Raw genomic sequence first — 24,481 nt, forward strand, 5'->3', positions numbered from 1 at the left:
AAACCTAAATAGAAGAATGAAGTAGATAAAGTTTAAATTTATTTTATGAAATGATTGGTGATTCAAAAACTAAACTTTTTTTTTTTACCAACTGGTGAGAGGTTAAAAAAAGGATAATATTTCTTTTTACACTCCATTTTGTTCAGTTATGTTTTTGACTACTACACTTAACATTACACTGTCATTATATACGGACATTATAATGAACTGTTCACCCACAGCACCCTTATCACTGCATCTAAATGATTTATTCATTGTAAGTCACACCATTCACTGCATTCATATTCACATTACAAATGGATTTCAAGAGGTTAACTAGAACACATCATTTATATCATTAGCTTATTTGTTTAATGGCTAATTTGAGCTCCAAATTTTGAGTGTGCTGTATGACCTGCATGTTTATTGTGTTAATATAATGCAGTTATGTAATCTCCTCTCATGTAGTATGGTATATTTGAAAACATTACATGCTTACAGATTGTTGTTTTGTTGTGATTAACATTTCCATTTGATTAGATTTAATTACATTTGTGGCACTGTGCATAATTGATGTTGTCCTGCATTGCAAATGAATTATGTAGAACACATCTAAAAGTACACAAACTTCCTCTTGAGAGAGGTCTGTTCTTGGTTGTTTTTATTTCCATTTCCCACATGAAATCGAAAACTATGCTCAGAATTCTACCAGCCAATCATGTATTCTATCTCTCCCCACATTGTGAGCCGTTCCATTCACAAGTCTGCACGTGTGGGCTGAGAGAGTGTTTATATAAGCTTTTACGTCCAAATAAGCTTTATTTGGTTTCACATTTCAAGAGTTAGGAACTAAAAACTGTTTCCTCCTGTTCCTTTTAGAAACACTGTGGGTAGACACTACCCACAGTGGGATTTTGAAGTCAGACGATCATAAGCTGTCAGCGAAGATGCTTCAAGATGTCTCTCTTGATGTTGTGATCAAGGCAGCGTAGGTTGCTGTCTGTTCTGTTTTGTGATTGTGGTACAGCATCAGTCAATAACTGACCCCCTGGGACTGTTACCACAGAGAGAAAGGGGAGTTCAAAAAGATGGAGTGAGCCTGAGGAAAAAGACAGAGCTAAAGACAGGAGGACAAAGAGAGAGAGAGACAGACAGAGCAAAGGATCAGAGTGGCTGAAATCACAGGGGAGGTGTGATCATAGCAGGAGGTGTGTTTACATGAACACAGTCACAAAAATTACAGCTTAATCTCAAACGAACACTAGAAATTGAATGAATGAGGGAAGGACTAGTACTAGAGTGCAGGGTGTTTAGGTACATACGTAACTGTGCATTGGTTATTATAACTGAGAACATAATTTATACAGTGGCTTACATCTTCACATCACAGCAGCCACACATAAAATGTTGCAAGTGCCCGTTGTCTCTGACATCACATCTTCAATCAGCATAAGTCAGATCAGAGCAGAAGGAAACACTCCTGCATCTAAACCCAACACAGCATGGAATAATTGAACGCAGAAGTATTTTTATAATGTATCTTTCTATTCTAAACAGATGAAAGCTTCTCCAGGTTGGTTCCCTTATTAATGACTCACTCCGGACCTTGCTGTTGACTCTGTAGCACTGCTGATAGATTTTCAAGTAGTGCGAGGTCCATTAAAACTGAAAGCCTTCTTTAATGCAGTGTAATGCAACATTTGGGACAAAGCAATCAGGAAAACTTATATTGGTTTGCCAAAGATGTTTTCTTGCAGATTCTTGATCTTGAAATTAATCTGTGTGGAAGATGATATTAGACTAAAAAAAAAGTCACTTTGACAATTTGCCATGCTCTATTAAGTCATATGAAAATGAAATATTTTCAAAATGTTATTGGAAGGGATTTGAGGATTTATATCGACAAAAACAAAGTAACCTCAGTCATCTGTCTTCTTTTAAGCTGTGTTGAGAAAATCAACAATTTGTCATAGTTAGTGCTTCAAAGAGTGGGCTTCATGGTGTCTTGGCTTATGCTGTGGCTACTGCTTGTACTTTCCATTTGTTATATCATCAAGACATGAGTAACCAAAATTAACCTATGGTGCAGGTTATATTTAGAGCCACTCAGCTGTCAAACATATTTAAATTGCTTTACAAATTTAAAGTAGAACTTCACAAATTTTACACAAAGTCAAATTCAAAGTCATCAAAGTCTGTTAAGAGGTGTCAGGGAGTACCTCCGCATTTGTGAAAAGAATTGTGTAAAGCCTTTTCGTGGTTCAAGTGGGAGCTATACAAAATCTGATAAATTGCCTCACGTGATGTCACTTGAGTCAGCGTTGTGTAGGCTGAAGATTACAAGTTTGAAAATTAAAAAAATCTGGGGGCGTGGAGTGAGGAGAAGTGAGGTTACCAGACCTCTTTAGCCCACTCCTCATCTCTACTGGAGGCTAACAGTTACAGGCTACATTACCTGCTACTAGCATAACAACCCAAATCCCCAAACAGAACGGTTGGTGGTTGAGTTGCACTTTGGGTACTAGTGCAATGGCCATTCAAAACGAGCCTATTCGGAACGGGCCGATTGCTTATTATTTCTGGAGAACTGCATATATATGTATCAAATGACAAATGTATCAATTAAAACGATAAGGAACTAATAAATTAGATGGTTTAAATCCAGACAGAAAGTCTGGATTTAGTGAGACTGAACTGAGGTTGAACTGCAGAAACAGTTTAATTCTGCTGCCAATCAAATGTGTCTGCACTCCTATCAGCTAGTTTTACTGCCTCCACTTCTGTTTTTTTTCTCCTATATATCATCAATAACGTGGGCATCAGGTTTTCATGAGGAAGAAGAATATGTGGAATGTAAAAGATTACATCAGTGGTTCTGCCGCATAAATTTAGATGTATTAATGGGGGAAAAAACAAAGCTACAACAAAAATAAACAAAAGATTGCACTCATGGGCAACATTAAAGGACTCAGATTGGGACCTGGACTGGGTTACACCAGCTATTTGAAAATCCATAACTAACTTTATGTGTAAAGTCCTTCCTAAATTCTTAGTAGCTACAAGCTAGTTTGAAACTATTTTCTAAATCTGACTTAAAAGAAATGTCTCAGTTTTTAAAAATATTAGTAACATGTAAATCAGTACAAGGAAACATCTGTAAAATAATTCAATCAAAAGCAATCACTAAAGATACAGTCATAGTATCTGTAACATAAGTGCTAAAGTACATTTTAGGAGCCAAAGGATATAATAAACTTAACTCCTTAATCCTTTGTTTTAGTCATATATGCATATTTGTAGAAATATGTGTGTCAGAGACGTATTCATGCAGTTTAGCACAAGTGAGAAATTTCTGATTATGCTAATCTGACCAACATTATTTAATCATTTAGTCTGAAGTTATCAAAACATTTTGTAATTTGAGGTATATGATGTTGTTTTTGTGAAATGCACTTTAAATCTACATCAATAAGCAGCATTTTGATCAAGTATCCGATACTGTATGTTGACCTTATTACCTCTTTTACTCTTCAGTCTAAACAAGTCATATATAAGCAAGCTAACGTTAGTTTTGTGTGATAGTTCAGTTAGCTCCCCAACAATTACACCTAACAGCTAGTGGCTGTAAATATTTTGTAACTAATCTCTACGTAAGAACTGAATTTTGTGGTGCAACCTGTTTTAATTTAGTGACAAATATCCACTTTGTAAACATTTACAAGTTTGAATTTACAAAGAGCTGGTGCAGCAGGCTCCAGGAGCAAAAAATAAGTGATCAGGACATCCTTACTTTTGACTGAGCCCTTTAACTTTCGAACAAGAAACGTTCACAACAGTTAGACCAAGCTGTGGCTCTGACCCCATGGGCTCCTGGGCCTGTGTCTGGTAGGCCAGTGCAGTGGTCCCTCCATGTGATGTGAAACTGTAGATTCCCTTTGTGTTTGACAGAGCACAATGAAGACAAAACTCAAACTCAAAACTCAATTATGGAAAGACAGATTAAAATCCAGGGCCAAACAAAGTCTCCAGGTCTTACTCTCAATCTGGTTCATTCAAAACATATTTTTATGATTTCATTTGCCTTGTTGAAGAGTCTGTCAGGGGACGTTTTAACAAATACGTTTCATATTTTGAACATTTTTCTACAGGTTTATAATCCAGTTTGAGCTACAATGCACTAAGTAATTTTCACCTTCTTGTGAAAAGAGGATGTTTTTTCCTATTGATTTTTCACAGAAAATATCAATTGATTGAAATGTCTGTTGTTGCTGCTTGAAGTGTTAGATCCAGAGTAGCTTACAAATGATTCCATCAGTGAGTGTGAGTAGTAGAGATGGTCAAAAATGTTCCCTCCTGCTATCATGCATCCCATCATATATGGGAAACATCAACAAGGGGGATACTAAATATAAGTGTGATTTCAGTCATAAAAAGTTAGACAGATCTCATTAAATGTTTCTGTATATTTGTGAAGAACACATGACACTGATATTAATAAATAATAAACTGATGTGATGAAATGTAAACTGTTAATATGCTCTAAAAAGAGTAATGAAAATCACACCATATACAGGAAATAATTGAAATATAATTTCTCCTGAGTGACATACTTTAAGAGGGTTCAAGAGATCAAATGTAGTGAAACTATAAACAGTTCCAACATAATTTATACTTTTTAGTCACAGTTATTGCTTCTCATCTTTAAACAGCTAAAGATAACTGCTGTGTCTATTTGTGCTGGAAAAATGAAATTCCCACTGCACTGATATAATTCAGAAATCCTGCAATTACTGTGTTCAAAGTGCATTCAGGACAGCAGTAAAATATCTTAACTGCTCAAACATGACTGGCATGCCTTTTAATTTAATCTTCCAGCAAAGGTTAGTTACTGTATAGTTCAGCTCATAGTGTCACTTTGTAAAGGGATATGAATATTGGCATTCTGTTGAAATGACACAGACTGCAGTCCAAACAGGAGTTATAGTGGGTATAATGCAGAATTAGGGTTTATCGCTTAACTTTGTTGAAATGGTTTTATTTTGTCATCAGTGTGTTTGTTTCCTTCTCTTTTCACATTCAGTGTTTGGCAGCAGCTTTCATTCTGGAAATGCCTCATGTAACACATGACACTGGGGAATTTTTTACATAGAGTATAAGAATTTACATCACCTCTGTGCTAGTGTATAGCTGACTCAAATAGTGTCATTTGACATGACTGCGGGGTCTGTTTGTCAGGTCATGAGTTGAGTTGAGAAACAGGGGAATCACTTGCCTGCAGGGAAGAGTTAAAGCCACCCTTTCAGGTTCGATCTTGTTACATATCATCAGCTGAGGCTGAGATCTTAACACTGAGGCTTTCTTGTGCCTCACTCACTTGCTGTCGAAGTGTCCTGTCAGGACCCCTTGCATCTCTTCTTTCAAAGGGAAATGTTCAAAACAGACATCAGTGTCATTTTGTTTGATCAGCTGAGACTAAATTTATCTCACTAATGTAGAATGGCATGTAATCTGAATAACATCCGTTGTTGTGCCTGTTTTACATAATTTCTGGAGATTTCTCCAGAAACCTATCTTCTTACCAGTAATCACAAACACAATGGTTACAAAACTGATGCAACCTCATCTAGTGTAGCAGTCTTTACTTCAATGACTGATTACAATTTATGTCTTGCGTAACCATCAGATGTCTATGGATGAACCTAAAAAGGGGAGTCTTATGCAACACAAAACATTTTTAGTCTTTGGGTGGATTTTGTCCTCAAAGGGGACGTATTATGCTTTTCCTTATTTTCAGACATATATATAATGTCACAATGTCGTTTACAATGTTTTTTTCTACATTCAACCCGACCTGACGTCAGTTCGTGACGGATATCTTTATATGGACATCTGCTACGTGCACAGCGCACGAGTTTGCTGCTCCGCTACAAGAATAGTTACGCCAAGCCACGACTCCATTACACAGCACAGCAAAGTAAAATAAGTAGTTTACCTGTAGGCGGTGTGCTGGTTGTCTGCAGCTCTTCATAAAACATCGCACTGTGGCTGTTTCTGCTTGTACTCTTCCTCCCTGCATTATTTCTAACTGAAGTAAAAATAGCTTCATATATTGTTGTTTCTACCGGTTTTTAGCGCCGCTAACGAAGCTCCGCTAAGTCAGTGAGGAACATGTTCTTACTTCCTGTAAATTCTTCACAATAAAAATCTCCCATTAGTTAGTCATTTAAAAGCTTTTAATTTGAAGCAGTAAAGCAGGAAATGTTTGGTTTACAATAAAGGTAAAGTTAAACAACTCTGATAGTAAAGCTGGCCAATCAGAACAGAGTGGGCTCATCGGGAGGGGGGCCTTAAAGAGACAGGAGCTAAAACAGTGGTAAGAGAAAGAGAGTATATATTGAAGGGCTGCATAAAGGGCCAGTATAAGATAAATAAGGAGTTTTTTGAACTTTGAATCATGCAGAGCTACTCCAGTGGAGTCCAAAAATAAAAAATTAGAGCTGAAATGAGCATAATAGGTCCTCTTTAAATATATTATTTAAATGCTGGTACTTCTTGACTTTTCTTGATGTACAGTATCATTAAAATAACCTGAAATTCCCATAGATGTGATCTTATAATTTGATTGAATAATGACTAATTCTTCAGCCTCTGGGTCTTAATCAAGTTTGTGTGTGTATAGTTTATGGTCTTTAGATATAAGACATATCTAAAGATATAGATATGAAGGCCAGAAGCTGTCAGAATAGTGGCTCTTCAAAGATGCTTTTGTTACATTTGTTGAATAATTAAACACAAAAACACCACCTCACATTGATGTCTGCTCTCTGTGTCAGCCTGCTTGAAAAATGCCATCCAGACCACAGCAGCAGTGATTTGGGTCAGAGCCACAGCAGGGATGAACGCGTCAGATGAGTCCTCCTACCAAGAGGAGGTACTAATGGGTAACTCCACCTGGGCTGACTCTTACTCTTACTACCACCAAAACTACACCCTGCCCCCTCCACTGCTGCCAGATAAGACAAGTACGTCCAAACCTGCAGCATGTGAGCAGGTCCACATTGCTGTAGAGGTACGTATGAGCAGTACTGAACACCAAAATGCAGGATTTGTTTTTAACTTACCCCACGAGTTGGATATGTCTGAGCTGTGACCAGTTCTACTAAAGAGTGATGTTCCCTTATCAAACTGATTCATATTAAAGCTACTCTAACTAGTATTTCTATGTTAACAATGGGTCAGATGACTATGTATAATGTGAAAAGTGATGACTCTGCAGTTCCCCTCAGCTTTAGGGGCGTTTTAGTGTCTTTCAGCTTATTGTTTTGGTTTTATGTCCCACAACTTACTGTTTTGGTTAAATCTCAGTGCTCTCATCAACTTCATTTCCAGCAAAAGCAGGTAACTGTTATCAGTGAAAAAGCTCTCATAAACCCACTGTACACTACATGCCCAGCTAAAAAGAAACACAAAGTTATCACGTAGCTGCTTAACATAGTGAAGCATTTAGCAGCTAAGCACCCACATATTTACTACAGTAGTTGATGGAGTCTATGGAAGCCAATTTCTGCTACAAAAAAAAAAGAAAAGATTATAAATGTAGATAGAAATGGGCCTTTCTTGTTATTCATTTAGTGACCCCTTAAATGTACCTTATGAGTGCAGATCCCCAGGTTGAGAACGACTCTTCTACCATTTCATACCTTATGTGTGTTCTTCTGTTTTACCTTATGTTCTACTCTTCTCCTTAGGTCTTTCTGATCCTGGGCATCATCTCCCTGCTGGAGAACATCCTGGTCATCACAGCCATAGTAAAGAACAAGAACCTCCACTCACCCATGTACTTCTTCGTCTGCAGGTGAATGGTTCAAATTTTGATACACAACATATAATAGACTGTTGATTTCAGAAATCATTTTTAGCCATGGTAATCGTAGCTCTATGGATGATAGTGTCAGTCCACCACTTTGATCCAGACTAAAATATCTCAAAACAACAATTTCAGTGATTTCCATGAAGTTTTGTAGAGAAAAATCATGGTTCCCAAAGAATGAAGCCCTGAATTTTCCTCTGGCTCCACCATGAGGTTGACATTTTTATTTTTTGGTGAAATTTCTCAAAAGGAAGAAAGAAAGAAATGGTGCCAGTGCCTCCTTGTTGCTTGATTACTGCAAAAGACCTGAAACCATCACACATTACAATAAAAATCTAAGTTACAGGGATTGCACGGATATCTTCCAATTTGTGGACGGCCTGCTCTACCCCTGAACCACAGCTGCCCCATTTATAAAACACAGAATAATTTACACGTATTGAGCTTGACAGGAACAGACTTTTTCAACTTAATTATGATGTAGGATCTGTCTCCACTTGGTCTTCTTTTCACCTGCAAGTTGTTTGTGTTGCCAGAAGAAACAGATTAATTCAAGAAAGGGACATATGCCACAATTTAGAAGTGAATGATACCATGATGAACCTGTAGAGTTTCCGACATTCTTTTGATCTTGTAATCTCTTCAGAGTAATTATATAATTGTAGTTGATGGAAACACACTTTGATTGACCTATTTTCTCTCTACATGTGATTGCAATTCCTATAGACGTGGACTTCTGTCATAACACAAATCAACTTGGTGTCAGAGTCAAGTCACAAATTTGATGACTCAACATGACAAAAGACTTGCAACTCAAATTTGATATTGACACTAATTTCTTGTTACTTTGTTTGGATCTAAGTATTATTATAACTTGAAAGACTTAATCTCATTCCCAAGACCAAAGCAAAAGAGTCTCAGTTTACAGCAGCAGCGTATTCAGAGAGAGCAGACATTCAGGTCACTGATCAAATTACTGGCTTATTTGAAGGTAACACCAACTGCTTTGATGTGGTTTTGATTGATTTCTTTTAGGTCTTTAGAGTGCATCCTTACAGAGAGTGACAGAGAGGATTATTGTGGGATAAGACAATTGCTGTCTTCTAGTAGAAAATGCATTTTATTTAATGGGAAATTGATAAATTCCCACTTAATTTGTTGTTGTTGTCAGGTATACTAATGAACGATGTGTCTCTATAGGTATGACATCATTGGTCGATCAGTCAGACAGTTATTTTGGGGCAACGTAAAATATGCCAACAAGTATTGCATGGATTTGAAGTTTGGGACAGACGTTCACATTCCCTAGAGGATGACTCCTTATCTTTGGTGATCCCCTGAATTTTCATATTTCTATTTATCCAGTAATTTGGGTTTAGAGCTAATTAGCAAATGTTAGCATAGCATGACTTAACATGATAACACTAAGATACACTTTCTGTACTCCAACACAACAAACTCCTCCTAGCACTCATCTCTCCAACTCTGTCATGGCTGAATATTCAGCTGATTTTCACAATTCAACTCTTGCAGAACTGTCAGTGGCAAAAATTGGAAAAATTATTGGATGTACATTGACAGAGCGCTATTGCCCCATCGGATTACATTGCAGCCTGTTTAACGGCTGCTGGCTGAAGCTCTCTCACTCAATACTGGACCAGTTTCAAAAATTGTTGACCCCATTAGTCACTTAGACACAAAAAGATGGAAAGAAGAAAGTTTCCCTTTAACTTGTCATGTTGCAGTTTGGCAGTAGCTGATATGCTGGTGAGTGTGTCCAACGCCTGGGAGACCATCATCATTTACCTCCTCAACAACAGACAGCTGGTGGTGGAGGACCACTTCATCCGGCAGATGGACAATGTGTTTGACTCCATGATCTGCATCTCTGTTGTTGCATCGATGTGTAGTCTACTGGCAATTGCTGTCGACAGGTAAAGCCCATGCAGTAGACAAATGAAAATACTGTCACATTCTTGCACTTATTACTTACTCACTTCTTATTATTGATCCTGATGAATCCCTTTCAGGAATTCTAAATGTCATGCATATACACTGTACTATATTCCCATAAAAGTCAGCGTGCATAATTGCATTGCATTGTTTTGGCATGAAACAAGGCAAAAGGTCATTCTTTCAGTTGAGCTAATTAATGTTACATGAAAACAATAACTTAACACAAGATTGTCTAACAATAGAGGTTGTGCAATGTGCTCAGCTTACAACTGCAGAATACTGTTGGTGCCCAGATTAACTGCTAACACTTTATTTTTCAGGTCCCACAGTTCCCTAATAATGTCCTAGAACAGAACTGATACGTAATGATAATCATTTTTGATAAAGGTCCTGAACAGTAATTTGGTGCTAATTAGTAAAGGTTGATTTGATTAATTAACATATGTTATTATCAACAGGTACGTCACTATCTTCTATGCACTGAGGTACCACAACATTATGACAGTGAGGAGAGCTGGCTGCATCATCGGGGGAATCTGGACCTTCTGCACGGGCTGCGGGATCATCTTCATCATCTACTCAGACACCACCCCTGTCATCATCTGCCTGGTTTCCATGTTCTTCGCCATGCTGCTCATCATGGCCTCCCTTTACAGCCACATGTTCATGCTGGCACGCTCGCACGTCAAGCGCATCGCTGCCCTGCCCGGCTACAACTCCATCCACCAGAGGGCCAGCATGAAGGGGGCCATCACTCTGACCATTCTCCTGGGGATCTTCATCGTCTGCTGGGCTCCCTTCTTCCTCCACTTGATCCTGATGATCTCCTGTCCGCGGAACCTCTACTGCGTGTGCTTCATGTCCCACTTCAACATGTACCTCATCCTCATCATGTGCAACTCTGTGATTGACCCATTGATCTATGCCTTCAGGAGTCAGGAGATGAGGAAGACTTTTAAGGAGATCATCTGTTGTTACAGTCTAAGGAACGCCTGCACCAATATCTGTGCTCTGACGGGTAAGTACTGAGAAACACAGACTGAAAAGATGAATGACAGGATGGGTTGGATGAACTGACTGAAGCTGACACTGGAGCATAACTATGGGAGATTCTATCAAAAAACACTGAGAACTGGTTCAATGCACTTTTCAGGTGGTACAATGTATAGTCAAGCACATTTTTGTCTTCTGTACATCAAGTATTAAAACAGCATGAACTGGTTAACCAGTATGTTAAATGACAATCTCTTAATGTATCTGCCATGTACACAGTGTAGCTGTTTATTAGGTACTTAATTCATACATAAAGCTGGGACAATTTGAAGTCATTTTTATGTGGAAATGTGTCACAGAAAACTGTTGGTAGCCTGCCTTTTATTATAGCTAACATTTCTCCTGCTTTGGCTCTTTATTATCAGTGAGCTTTTATTACCCATTTGATCTGTGCAGACAGGGTATTTTCTTCTTCACTACTATCATTTGTAAACCTTTAATGCTGTTGTATAAGAGTGCTTACATATTTGCTTTTAACTGCAACATCGGCATGCACATGATGACTATCCTGCATACCCAGTATACATGTGTTTGCAATTCAATTAAAAATATGTTATTCATCCCAAAAGGGACAATTTAAGGCATGCAAGTTTGCTAACACAATTACACAAACAATTTGTTTGCACACAAAAATAAAATAGCAATGTAAAAATAAAAATATGACAGTGTTAGAAAGAACACACAAGGATTAATGGCAGTGGTCATTCTGCAGCTGCAGGCAATATCCAAATCCACAAGGGCACGTTAATGCTACGAGTGGTCAGTGCAGTGAATTAAAGTTGTTTTGAAGAGAACCTAAGAGAGCTTGTCTGAAATTACCCACATTTATATAAACCCAATGCTGGTTTTCTGCCATGATCTCAACATTAATAATGTAGTAACATCCTCGATGTTGCCATGTTTAGTACGTTTATGTTGTGCAACATTGGTTGTTGTCAAGGAAGATATTTCCGTGTTGGCCAGGGATGATTAGGCCCTGTGGGAGAGAGATCAGGAGCCAGCTGCAGCAGCTCTTTGTAAATAAAAAACTTAGCCTAGTTATAACATTAAGTGATGACTAAGTGGAGATATACTGTATGCATCACTACAATAAAAAATATTTAAACCCAGTGACTGCCAGGTGCAACTGTTGCATAGCTAACTGAGCTAACGGAGAAAAGTAACGTTAGTTTGCTAACATATGACCTGTTTAAATTAAAAAGCAAAATAGGTAATATGGAGTATGGTTGACATGTCTGACCTGACATTTGAAAAAATACTGTTAAAATGTGGAGTAATGTGAGTAAGTATGTAAAGTAAAGTAAATGTGGAAGATTTTAAATTATATTTCACAAGAAACATTATATACCTCAAATTACAAAATGACAAAAAAGTCATTGTTATAACCAAATAGCATAGTTGAGGTTAGTATGATCAGATCCCCTACTCATTTTAAACTGCATGAATATGAATAACTCTGAAACATAAATTATTTAATGTAAATTGTGAACTTAAAATAAAACAGTTTTTTTCACTTAAAAATCACAAATTTTACATCGGAGGACGCAAAGACGAGAAGTTAGCATGAGAAAAGACATGTGTGGCGTGAGATTGTGAGATCTGTGTGAGTCTCACAGTCAAAGCATGAGACTTGGCAGCTCTGTCAAACTCAAAGTTGCTAGTAGTTACTAAGAACTTAGGAAAGACTCAGTTATGGATTTACAAATAGTGGGTGCAACCCAATCCAGGGTCATAGTCTAGTAGTGGGAGAGCTAAAGAGTACACAAGCAAGTATGCGAACATTGTAGACTGTTGTCACAAGAAAAAATATGTCATAATGCATTTGCTAAAATGTCCAAAATGGCCTATGTTTACCTTACAGTAAACTCCTGTGACCACTTGCATTATGACCTATCTGTCATGAACACAGGCAAAAGTTCTTTAAGTAGAGGTCAGGGTGGACAGATGGGTTAACAAAGCATGTGATGGCATAGGAATATTTTTTGCACCTGATATTTGTAATGGTTTTAGAAGAAGAATTGACAAATGACTTTGTCCTGCCAGTAAGGGGCAACAGATCAGAGAATGCTCGTTATGTGCAATTTTGGAAGGCAATGATAAACTATTACTTTGCCACTTGCGTAGCAGCTGCTTATATCCGTGAATGTTTTGTTAAAAAGAAAGTACATGAGCACTTGAATACAAACAAGATAGTTGTGTGTGAAATGAAAAAGAGGAAAGGGAGAACAACACCTAGCTCCCAGTCTCTCAATTTTTTTAAAACTAATATTCAATTATACATACAAGAAGTTCACAGATCATTTTCCTCCTGATGTACCAAACATACTGACTGTCCCTTTGGTGGATTATATGTTTACAACTCAAGCTACTTGTGAAAACAGTCACACATTACTCGTCTAGGGCCTAGACATGTGCTATCTTGTTCGTTATCCGTAAGTGGGTAAAATTGGTTGTTGCTGAACGTTTGGATGACATCACTTGTCAACAGCCAATTTTCTGGCGCTGCTGTCTGCCCTGCTTACCCCTGCTACCGCATTAGTGCCACAGTTAACAAGCAGCATCCTCACATCTGCCAATACTCAGTAGCACAGCAGGTTCTGCCAGTGATTTGAATGCAGAGTCACTCTCTCGTCTCTATCTTTGTGATTGTACGTATCTCCATATTAATTGCAGTTTCTCTGCTCTGTCAATGTGCACCTGATGATCTCTTCATACCGCCTATGTGCCCGCTGTCTGCATTAAACTATGTAAAGATGCCATAAAGTTAGACTTGAAATGTAAAAATGAATGTACAAATAGCTTCACAGTGCTCTCTATATATTTGTGTCGGTGGCGCCTACCTCCCAACTGAGAAGCTTGACAGAACTTTCTCACAACATGCAACTATCTGCTGATACTGCTATACATTTCATGCATCAGTTCTGAAGATAGAAACTACAGTGTTAAATATTAATATTTATTGCAAAGAAAAACAAGCCATTTGTATTATTTGTATCATCATGGAGTGATCCATGGCATTTTTATGCATATAGACAGCGAGATGAAAGAAAACAGTATTGAAAGTCTGATTTATATGTGTAATTGCCTTACTGTAGCTTGCTTTGCAATTGTAAGATCTAAAGAAGAGCATATGAATACGCAGACAAATATACACAACATCCTGTTGCATATGGAAAAGTGCTTTTATTAAAAGCCATCATCATTTTTTTCTGTTCCATATGGGTTCAGTTAATAAGGAAAAACAGTGATAGTTCCAGTTTGCTCCCTGCAAACTCACCTCCAACATGACATCTGTGCAATTATACAAAATGATTCATTGTTATTGTTGATTGTGAAGTTCTTGTTCCCACAGAAACAGCAGCGAAAACAATGTGATGTGACAATGGACAGAGGAGAAGCCCACATCTCGATTGCTAATTGCATGCTCTGTTCTACTTTACGTACGGTGAGACAATATCAACAGCTGTGAGGATGTACAATATTTTATGTTGTCAGTGTTATTAGTAAGTGTGGGCATGCAAAAGTATAAAGGTGAGCTTCAGCTGAAATCATTGATGTTATTGTTGGCCATGTTGCTTAAAATGAATTATTTTATTTATATGTGTTTGAATAAAAGCAAAAGGTTAAATGGTAAGCTGTTCTCGCATTATTGTTCATTATAGCTATGGTACACTGCGGCCCTGTGAATATTGGAAATCACAATAAAGTGATCCATGTAAAAATGGGTTCTGGAAAATATGCATCCCATGTGACTGTGGTGCAAATTGGTAATTTCAAACAGGATTTGAAGAGATTGACATATGGGGTGAAGTGAAATCACATCCAAGTCCTGAGAGGAAAGGATCAAGGGGGGGAGATGAATGGTTAGGGAGCCAGCCTGCAGGGTATGCAGACAATGGGCAGATGGTAAGTATCTTCTGAAAAAATATTCACAGAAACACTAAGTTTTGCAGAGGTGCGTGCAAACACTCACATGACGAACAGTCACGTGCACATGTTCATTCAAACACAATGGAAATTAAATGTACTGGTGGCACTAGCCTTGATAAAGTCTGGTTTAAATACCAGGAAGGAAAATGTGAAAAAAGAATGTGAATAATTTGCACTTAAAGGACCAGTGTGTAAGATTTAGGGGGCTCTATTGGCAGAAATATTGGCAGAAATAGAATATAATGTTCATAAGTATATTTTAGTTAGTTTAATATCACCTGAAAATAAGAATCGTGTTTTTGTTACCTTAGAATGAGCCTTTATACCTGCATAGGGAGCAGGTCCTCTTCCACGGACCCCACCATGTTGCACCGCCATGTTTCTACAGTAGCCCAAAATAGACAAACCAAACATTGGCTCTAAAGAGCCTTTCATGTTTTCTGCAAGTTTCGCAGCCACCGTAGGTTCACCTACACACTAGGAGGGGAAGGGTGAGGGCAGGGGTATTCAGTTGGTTGCAATCTGCAACCTCACTGCTAGATGCCACTAAATCATACACACTGGTTTGTTAACAATTACTGCAGATATACCCTTGAGAACCCACAGCTACTTAGTGGCAGTGCAGGTCTATAGTACCGTATGTGGTGTTGACTCAGAGGTGTGAATATATGCAACCCAATGAATGTAAAGCAGTCTGCTCTCTGATGGCTGTCCTTGGATACATAAAGGGTAATATAAAAGGTGTAAATAGAATGTCTCTATAAGCACCGCATCCAGTCTGAACAAAGAAGCATCTTCCTGAAGGTGTGTCTGAGCTCAGCGCTGCGGAAGGCGTAGATAGCTGGGTCAATGAGGGCATGGCTCATCAGCAGCACCATATGCAGCTGGAACAGTGATCGGTAACACTCACAGTACGGGTTCATGGGGCACACAGTGATGATGATGAGGTGGAGGAAAAACGGTGCCCAACAAACAACAAATGCCCCAAAAAGGATGGTTAGAGTCAGGGCCCCTCTCATGTTGCTGCCCCGCCACCGTTGTCGCCGACACTTCCCACCTCCACTGGTGGGAAGAGCTGCAATCTTTCTGGCATGGATGCGTGCCAGCATGAACATGTAGACATAGAGGAAGCAGATGATCACCAAGGAGATGACAAAGAATACAACGAAGCAGATCATGATGAACTTGGAGGCGAAGAACCTCACCATGAGCACAGCTGACACCCCGCATGTTGTCCAGATGACACCTAAGATGACCCCTGTGCGCCGCATTGTCATGATGTTGTGATATCTAAGCGCATGGAAGATGGTGATGTAACTGCAAATGAAAACAAAAAATGTTGTCATATGCTGAAATTATCTTTGGTCTATTGAGTTTTGTTTGAATGCTGTACTACTCAATAATATGACATCAACATTGGATTCAATTAACACATGTAATGTGATGAATGAGACTACAGTTACACTCAGCTCTACCAGGTTTTTAAAATTCCTTTTAGCTAACTGTTTTGGTTTTATGATCAAAAGCCCTAACTAAGCTACATTTTTGCTTTATTTAATTAATTGCAGACTGTCAGCTCACAATCATTTTTGTCATTTTTCCCAACAGACAGAGAGAAATGTCTATAAATTTGATAATAACCACACCCTGAACCTGACTCAACACCTATATGGTCAGTTCAGGTCAAATAGCAGATCTCATAAACCCAAATATTCAACACCAAATGGCAGACAGACAAAGTTAGCAGCTAGATGGTGAAGAAAGTGAAGCATTTAGTGGCTAAAGAGGCAGGCTTGTCCCTCAGGAGTTGGTGGAGACCAAAACAGAGCTAAAAGGAAAGTGACAATTGGACTTGAATTCATCAGGTGGCCAGAAAAAAGACTTCAACTGAATGCTAATGTTACTCGTGTCTGCTGAATCACATTGCTGCAGATCATTTTTCAAAGAACACACAGGTTTTAGTTGATTCCAATCAACTAAATCCAATCAACATATACTATTGATTGATAAGCCAAGCAGCCCAATCTCAGAGCTTCTTGGAAGCATTTGAACACTGGCAAGGTCCCTGCCTGCATCTACATTACCATGTGACGATAAAACAAGACTAGGTCAAAACCTGGCATATTGCTGGACTTTGTATGGTCAGTGTGCTAAAATGTGGGCAATGTGTTACAAGGATAGTCAATGGGAGTGTCTATAATGTGAATTCCTGGATATCATCTACAATTTTCTGCAGTGTCCCAGTAATATTTGTTGTTAAAGTGTACTGAAGCAGCATATCACATGTTAAGCTATGCCTGAGTTTTAAAAAAGGGCATAAATGCAGTTGCAAGAGCAATACTTTCCACTCATATCTTGGGATATTTGGTTTGAAAGAGAACTTGTCTGTAAACGTATGGTCTCATCCATATGTTTACATAGGATTAGCATGCTAGGCTAGCAGTCAGCACTCAGTGAGTCTGTCAGTCAGTCAGTCTGTCAGTGATGGACAGACATTTAGGGTTATAGGACTGGTCTGTGGCCAGTCCAGCCAACAACTCTGTCAAAAAATAATGACAGCTTAATATTCACTGTATAGGATTACGGCCATGTTTTGAGTCTCTATATGCCATACGGACATGAAGTGTGATAGAAAAATCCATGTATTAGTTAAGTAGATATGGTCATATGTATGTATATATTTGGCGGCAGGGCCTTGAGGGGAACACTATAATAGACATATGGACATCATGGTCATCATGTGAAAGTGAGAGCTCTGTAAAGCTTTGTCTAGGTCTGTTAGAAGGAATCTGTAAACAACTAGAGGTGCCTCCCCAGGGCATCAAGGCCGTCAATATATACTAGTGACTTTCCTTTGTCTTGTCAGAATTCTCCACGGAGACTCTGCGTACTCTCCGTGTCTACAATATATGTTTGGTTTGGATTAAAGAGACGCTTGACTTCAACCAACCTCAGTGCATGCATGGAAGGTGGGAAAAACATTGTGAGTAGTAACATAGTGGCAATGAAAAACAGACATGATTGATAAAACAAGCAGAAACCACTGCAGTGGACCTTTAAGGAGTTTTGTCTAGCGAAAAGTTCAGACTGTTCTAGAGTTTTCTTGTTAGTGAGACCTGATGTTTTGAATTTAGAGGACATATTTCTGGATGTTATGATCTTATGATCTATGTTAAACATGGTCAAATTTCCAAAACTTAAGGTTAGCAAATATAGAAATACTGCCTGCAAGTCAACCTGCTTTGTTTGCAATGCAATCTTGCTGACGAGTTGATGCCAGTTTATTGCACATGCCCACAAACAGCTATCTGTTCAGTAGCCTTGGTTGCTAAGGTTGTTGCTTAGGTTTTTCCATGTGTTGTTGGTGTTGTCCACTTTCATATTTCGGATTGGATTCCGGCTCGAATATGTGCGGATGTACTTAAGAAGTTGACATTTTGAGTAAAGATTAAGAAAAAGTAGTGAAATCCTAATACTATAGTTTGTTGCATGGTTTGTTGACGTATGCTTCACAGCCTGCAGATGTCTGCTGGGGGGAAGCTTCCAAGAGTTGGCCAATCAGAACAGAGTGGGCTCCTAGAGAGGGGAACTTAAAAGAGCCAGGAGCTGAAACGTTCTGTTTCAGACAGAGGCTGAACCTATGGGCTGCGTAAAGGGTCAGTACAAGAGTTCTTTGAACTGTAAATCATGCAAAGATATTCCAGTAGAGCCCCAGAATAAAATATAGACCTTTAAATGTGTGTAATATGTCCCCTTTAAATATAAGCAAATGAAAAAGCAAAGCATTCAGCATGAGTGTGTGGAATACATTCATGCTGAAGATTCAGATCTATCCCTGTCATTCTCCCACAATGTCAAATATACTGTAGGGTTGCTGAGGTAAATGTTCGTCTTAAACATCTCTGTGTGCAAATCCAAGACATACATACGTACCGGTCTACAGCAATGGCCAGGAAGCTGAAAATAGAGCCAACAAAGGACATACAGAGAAGTGAGTCGATCACATCATCCAGCTTTGTCTCAGAGGAACCTTTCTTCTCCAGCTGCCCCACGTCAGCAAACACAATCATCAGGTTCTCCCAGGTTTTGGTGAGGCTGGCGATGGTGTTGAAGGCAGCCAGGCTGCAGATGAAGCAGTACATGGGCGAGTGCAGGTTCCTGTTGCGTATGACGGCCACCACAACCAGGAGGTTCTCTGCCAGGCTCACTACTCCGATGGTGAAGAAGACAAGGAAAGGCACCTTCACCTCGGGACAATCCGACTGGTTCACTGTTGTAGCGTTCATGGTCAGCTGAAACAGGGTTCTGATAATAAAGCTGTTTAATATGGAAACTATAACTACCAAGTCATTGACGTTGTCCCATGAAGAGATGTTGAGAACCACTTAAGGAAAAGCATTTATATTGGGTCTTCAGCATTAGACTAGACAAAACTGTAGCTGAACCTACACTTACAATTTTACCAAGGTCCAGCCTGTGTTAGGTTATCTGAATATCTCAGCTTTTAATCTTGCCTTAATCTTCTACTGTGTGCTCCGAAAAGTTGGATGTAATGACCGGGAATTCAATCTGACCTAAAATGGTGTCGGTGGTGGTGGGGTGATACTTCCTCCTCTGGGTAATGTTGATCAATCAATCCAAAGTCAAATTTCAGGAAGCAGACACATGTGTGCCGGCAACAGGCTGCTTTCTGCAGCTGCTTTGTCACTTGTCACAAACTGTCTTTTTCACATACTTTTTTCGTCTGGGAGGGGGCAGGGTTGGTGTTTTTTGGCACAGCTCAATCATGATCTCCAGCCATGTGTGCGCACCTGCCTCTCTTCTGCTGTTTACACAAGGGGCACATGATCGATTTTTTTTCCTGTGGGTGTTTTCGTCACACATTGAGCGTTTGTCCAGGACTCAGACATTCTGTTATAACAGAGTGGTTTCCATGCGATTGCAGTGCAGTAGTTTAGAATGATGGCTCTTTTGCACCTGTCAATCCTGTCTACTTTCTTTTTGAGCCTTTTAAAAGGTTCCTTGATGATTCACCTGGAGAAAGACAATAACAAAGTGTGTTATTCAAGTTTACAGATATATTCCTCCTGCTCCTGGTGAATATGTTGCCTCTATTCAATAAGCTCCTTTTTTCATGTGCTGAATTCAGGGAGAATCATGCCGCACTTGCAGACCATCATTTCCATTACATGTGTATTTTCTCTCTGATGAGTACAGTGACCTTTTATTCAAGGTCTAACATCTCATCTGAAAGAGTATTCAGCCCTTAATCTTCAAAATGTTTAGTTCAACCTTTGTAATTGGATGGTTATGAAACACATTTTCAAAGGAACATTTTCTGATTATTGCAGGCATAATTAAAATTAAGGAAATACTCTGTGATCCTGGCTATGAGTCAGAATTCTTGCCAGTCTGCAGACTGAAGATGGTTGTAATAATTATACCAAGCTCTTGTCCAAAACCTTCTAATTCTTCTTTACCTTGTCAATCCCAGAGCAGTCTACCATATTTTCTACCATTTAAACGAAACATGATTTATTTTAATTTATTTGAACAACTTTTAGATGCTTGAGAAGATAAAATAAAGCAATTCACAATAAATAAAGCAAAAAACAGATTTTTGGTAGTCAACAATATGTTTTTGTTATCCTATCCGGTCCAATCATCTTGTGACCCCTTAGATTAATCCAGATACCCCTCATGGGGGTCACGGTTCCCAGGTTGGGAACCAACACTTTAGAGTCTACATTACTCTGTGAGGCTGTGCTTAGGGGCATACTGCATTGAGCTACATGCTGACATCAGTGGTAACCAACCACCTGACCAACATTGCTGTCCGTCCCTTGAGCCATGCAGCTAGCTTTGATGAAAGTTAAACCTGCAATATTTGACTTTTTAGCCACTTGAAGGTGAGTCGGGTGATAATTTTCTGTAGGTTCATCACTACGAGCAGCACCACTCACTTAACACACTGTTATTTAATACATTGTTAAAAATAAAAATATTGATTATAGCCGCTTTATCACAGGAGCACACAAATTGTCCAGATTCTGCAAATGCACTTTGCCACTGTGTCTTTCACAGATTTAATTACACTTTTAGTAAAGAAAAAGTCTGTGTGATCTATGTGCTTCAGCAGAAGTCAAACCCACTGTTTAGCTTTTGATGAGCACAATAATAACAGCAGCCCTTACAGACAGAGCTATGAAAAGGCCTGTTCATATTGTCATCTGTGTTGTTCACAGTCTCATGGGGATTTATTGACAACATAATGACTGAGATTTATCTGCTCTGGTGGTGTAAACAATTCAGGATGTTTCAATTTCATTGTGTTTAGTGTATGTGTGTGTGTGTGTGTGTGTGTGTGTGTGTGTGTGTGTATGGTATGTGTATGTGTATTCGCGCGTGTGTGTTTGTGCTTCTGTTGTGGTGAAGGACAGATTAGAAAAATAATAAAGTGTCTACTATTTCAAGGCGCTATTTTAAGGTAAGGCAACACTTTTTAAACAATACACTGTTCATTGTTATTATGATTATAATGGGTACATGTTTAACAGTCCTTAGATTGTCAATAAATAAAAATGTTTTGGCAAACCCAGCTAGTTTGGATTGAAGTTATGGTTCGATTCAGTATTCTATGAAATGACGTGAAGTGAAGTCTACAGAAATGCCTCACAAGTATAGTAATACAAACCTGTGTGTGTGTGTATGTGTGTGTAAGCTTGTGTGTGTGTGTGTGTTTATATATCCCCCCGGTACATGGTCAATATTCAGATGTCATCAAACTTAAGGTCAAATAAACCTTTGGGGTAAAATTTGCAGGGACCAAGCACATTATTGATTAAATGACAAAAGGAAATTGATTAAACACTCTGAAGAGACCAGCTGCAGATTTTCTCGGTCATTTATGTCCTGCTAGTAAAGATAAAAAAGGGTCCTAATGATGTCAGTCCTGTAATTTCAGGCAGTTAACATCTGCACACATTTCTTTACATATATACAGTACCAGTCAAGTTGGCTGGTACTGTATGTACCGGTGTGCTCTTCCATGTACCCATTAAACTAAACTGCTTATAGTCCATTCTACTTCTGAACCATGTGTCTGCGCACTCAGATCAAATTTCTATTCTATGTGTATATCCTGCTGCTGCTAGGGCAATATTTGTCTCAGGGATCATTAAAATCTCATCTAAACCTCTTCATTGTCTGTGTTATTTAAAACTCACTTTAAACTGTTCAACATCAGGGAAAAGCATGTATGGATTCTGTTTACTTGGAAGTTTTCTGTGAACAGAAAAGCTAGAAAAGTTGTGATACTCTCTTGAATATTTAAAAAAGGTTTTTTGCTGCTGGTAGTAACTAAATAAAATGCCCAGAACCCTCTTCTCTCAACTGTCAAAAAAGTTTTTTGTTTTTTTTGTTTTTTTAAAGTGCACTGAACACACTCCTAGATTTGTAGGAAACTACACTATGTGGCCAAAAGTATGTGGACACTGAAACAAAGTGTATAGACATATCGAGAGATATTGTGAATTTGACATAAGTGTCATTATGCAACAGGTGCAGCAGCCTTTCACAAAATTTAAATGTACTGACTAATTTTTTTTTTCTCCTGAATCTCGTCCAAAAATGTCATTGATATAAAATGTAAATATCATTTTTAATGATTAATCAATGCAATAAAAGGGATGTGGAAGTGATTGTTAAATTGTCTGTTTCTGAAAGTTACCAAATTTGCTTTCAGGGTGTTTTTAAACCTGTGGTTGGTTTGCTCTGCTCTGAATGGATGAGTGGATGAGTAGGTAAATCAAAATGCATCACTAAAAGCGTGAGAACGTTCACTCCACTCATTGGTTAGTTGTGTCTAGGGCAGGAGCAAGAACGTAAACACAGGAAGAAGGTCCTGAAGAAGTTCTTCTACAATCTTGCGTAACGTAACTTAACATAATTAGTTGTGTTAGTCCAGTTCGGACCTTGATTCATTCTCCAGCTAGCTGCTAGCAACCATTGATTTTGCTCATCTGCATCACAGCATGCAAAGCACACTTGGTTACGGGAGTCGTTTAGCTCAGAGTATTCCTAGTAGTTGGGGCAGATTGAGGTCTTCATCATGTTCCCACCGTGAATGAACCGCCCCAGAATTTGTTTGGAACCAAACCAAGACCACTTCCTCAAAGAGTCTTGGTGTGATTGTTTTGGTCTGCATCCGAACACAATTGCTGCGTTCAGAACTGCCCAAACAAATCGTACCAACGAACTAGAGTCCGATTCAACCAGACTAAACAACACAGGATTGAAAACGCCCTCAGATGCTGTTCTCTGACTAACATTTGAAGCACACTGAGGTCTTTAGTGAGGCTGGCCACTGATGTTGGGTGATAAGTCAGGATTCTAGTTCATACCAAAGGTGTTGGAGGGGCTCTATGCAGTCCCCCCTCTCACCACAGCTGCCACAAAGCAGTCAACCTAGGGGAAACACTGTACACTATTGTCTAAAATACATTTTTTGCTGTAACAAGATTTCCCTGACATGAAACTTAAAGTATATGTCTGGCGATTTTCTATATTTTTCTTATTTTAAACAAATCTCATGTGCATAGCCAAACCCACAATGAACTCAAAGAAAGAAAAATGTAGAAAAACGCCAGCCTTATCTTTTAATCGGCCTAATCCAAATCGTAAAACAAGCCCCAAACCAAAAGTAAACAAAAGTATGTAGTATCCACATACTTTTGTCCATAGTACACATATATCTCCCTACCTTATAACATAGGTTTGCTGGGCCATAGCTATGGTTGATCAGGCATAAACATGAGGCTGTCATCACCAATAGTAACAGAGCTACTTGTGTAAACATTTTCTTTCCACTCTTTCTCAATCTGCCCATCCCCTCCCCAGTGCCAAAACCCACACACGCCTTATCTAAGCTGCGTTCCTTCTCTCTTATTAAATATTTGCGCATTTCCCTTGATTCTCCTCTGCATCTATGTTCATGTAAGGAAGATCAAATAGCTGGATTTACAAAGACTGACACGGTGTCATGATATTAGATGTGCATCATGATCATATGATCAATCCTCCCACGCTGCATAATGAGGGAAACACAGATCTGCAGCTTTAGTATGCAAACAGTAGCTCTTAATTGATATCTTTTAGGCTCAACAGCAGGTTTGATTAGAATGCTGAATGTCATGAGCCGGAAAAGGTAAGAATACATGTATTTACAGTAAACTGCATGAAACACATATATATGACACAAATATGATGGTAAACATTGTACAGACTATAAAAGGCCATATCTATTTTGTTCCTATTTCCTTGAAATTTATCTCCGATTTCTATCAGGACAGTTGCATGACGATAGAAGTGCCTCAACAGTGAGCTGCCATTGAAAGATGATCAAAGCCATATGAATCAGCCAGAACAGCACAAAGTAAGAGCAGGAATGGTAATGGACGGAGGTTTAGTTACATCTAGACAGAAAATCAGCCCTATCCACCTCTGCGTGCCATCTTTTCATTACACAGTAGCCACAGCTGTTATTTCCTGCTTGCACTTTAAGGTTGAAAGGTTTTTTCATCATTAGATTCTCCTAATGTGACCATGGTTGATTTGGTCTCTCCTTTCAGGTCAGCCATGGTCAGCCATACTTATCTGAACACTTTTTATTATGTAACTACATTAGGCTTTAAA

At 38.8% G+C, this 24,481-nt stretch overlaps 2 protein-coding genes and 1 long non-coding RNA gene across 9 annotated transcripts in view; 1 reads left to right on the plus strand and 2 right to left on the minus strand.

The window, feature by feature from the left end:
• Positions 1–12,124, plus strand: part of mc5ra (melanocortin 5a receptor) — a 41,482-nt gene extending 29,358 nt beyond the window's left edge. For 2 of the 5 annotated variants that reach the window (XM_042425142.1, XM_042425141.1), the window contains 4 exons: positions 6,813–7,048; positions 7,728–7,834; positions 9,595–9,783; positions 10,264–12,124. In XM_042425142.1, the coding sequence (XP_042281076.1) occupies positions 6,875–7,048; positions 7,728–7,834; positions 9,595–9,783; positions 10,264–10,834 (1,041 nt within the window). In that variant the 5' untranslated portion in view covers positions 6,813–6,874 and the 3' untranslated portion in view covers positions 10,835–12,124. Of the gene's footprint in view, positions 1–1,116; positions 1,188–3,837; positions 3,865–6,812; positions 7,049–7,727; positions 7,835–9,594; positions 9,784–10,263 lie in introns of those variants that run through there. The other 3 variants (XM_042425143.1, XM_042425144.1, XM_042425145.1) reach the window with 3 other exon arrangements.
• LOC121906333 lies at positions 541–6,008 on the minus strand. Of its 3 annotated transcripts, XR_006098593.1 has the most exons (3): positions 5,972–6,008; positions 3,770–3,912; positions 541–1,096 (listed from the first exon to the last, which is right to left on the minus strand). It is a non-coding gene; the product is annotated as an uncharacterized LOC121906333 (long non-coding RNA). The 3 variants fall into 3 exon arrangements; XR_006098594.1 differs by lacking the exon at positions 5,972–6,008 and having other exon boundaries at positions 3,839–4,415; XR_006098592.1 differs by lacking the exon at positions 5,972–6,008 and having other exon boundaries at positions 3,770–4,415.
• Positions 12,125–15,205: 3,081 nt separating the features above from the next.
• mc2r (melanocortin 2 receptor) lies at positions 15,206–19,724 on the minus strand. Its single transcript, XM_042424472.1, has 2 exons — positions 18,722–19,724; positions 15,206–16,105 (listed from the first exon to the last, which is right to left on the minus strand). Exons 1-2 carry the CDS (start codon positions 19,072–19,074, stop codon positions 15,547–15,549), a joined length of 912 nt encoding a protein of 303 aa, XP_042280406.1. The 5' UTR covers positions 19,075–19,724; the 3' UTR covers positions 15,206–15,546.
• Between the last annotated feature and the right edge of the window lie 4,757 nt (positions 19,725–24,481).

This window comes from Thunnus maccoyii, chromosome 10 (assembly GCF_910596095.1).
Source record: "Thunnus maccoyii chromosome 10, fThuMac1.1, whole genome shotgun sequence".
Classification (NCBI taxonomy): Eukaryota; Metazoa; Chordata; class Actinopteri; order Scombriformes; family Scombridae; genus Thunnus; species Thunnus maccoyii.

Excerpts from the sequence above, each read along its gene's own strand:
- mc2r (XM_042424472.1), bottom strand. The coding sequence starts at position 19,074 with ATGAACGCTACAACAGTGAACCAGTCGGATTGTCCCGAGGTGAAGGTG. Across the intron at positions 16,106-18,721 it reads CTGGCCATTGCTGTAGACCG|TTACATCACCATCTTCCATG; the intron begins GTACGTATGTAT and ends TTTCATTTGCAG.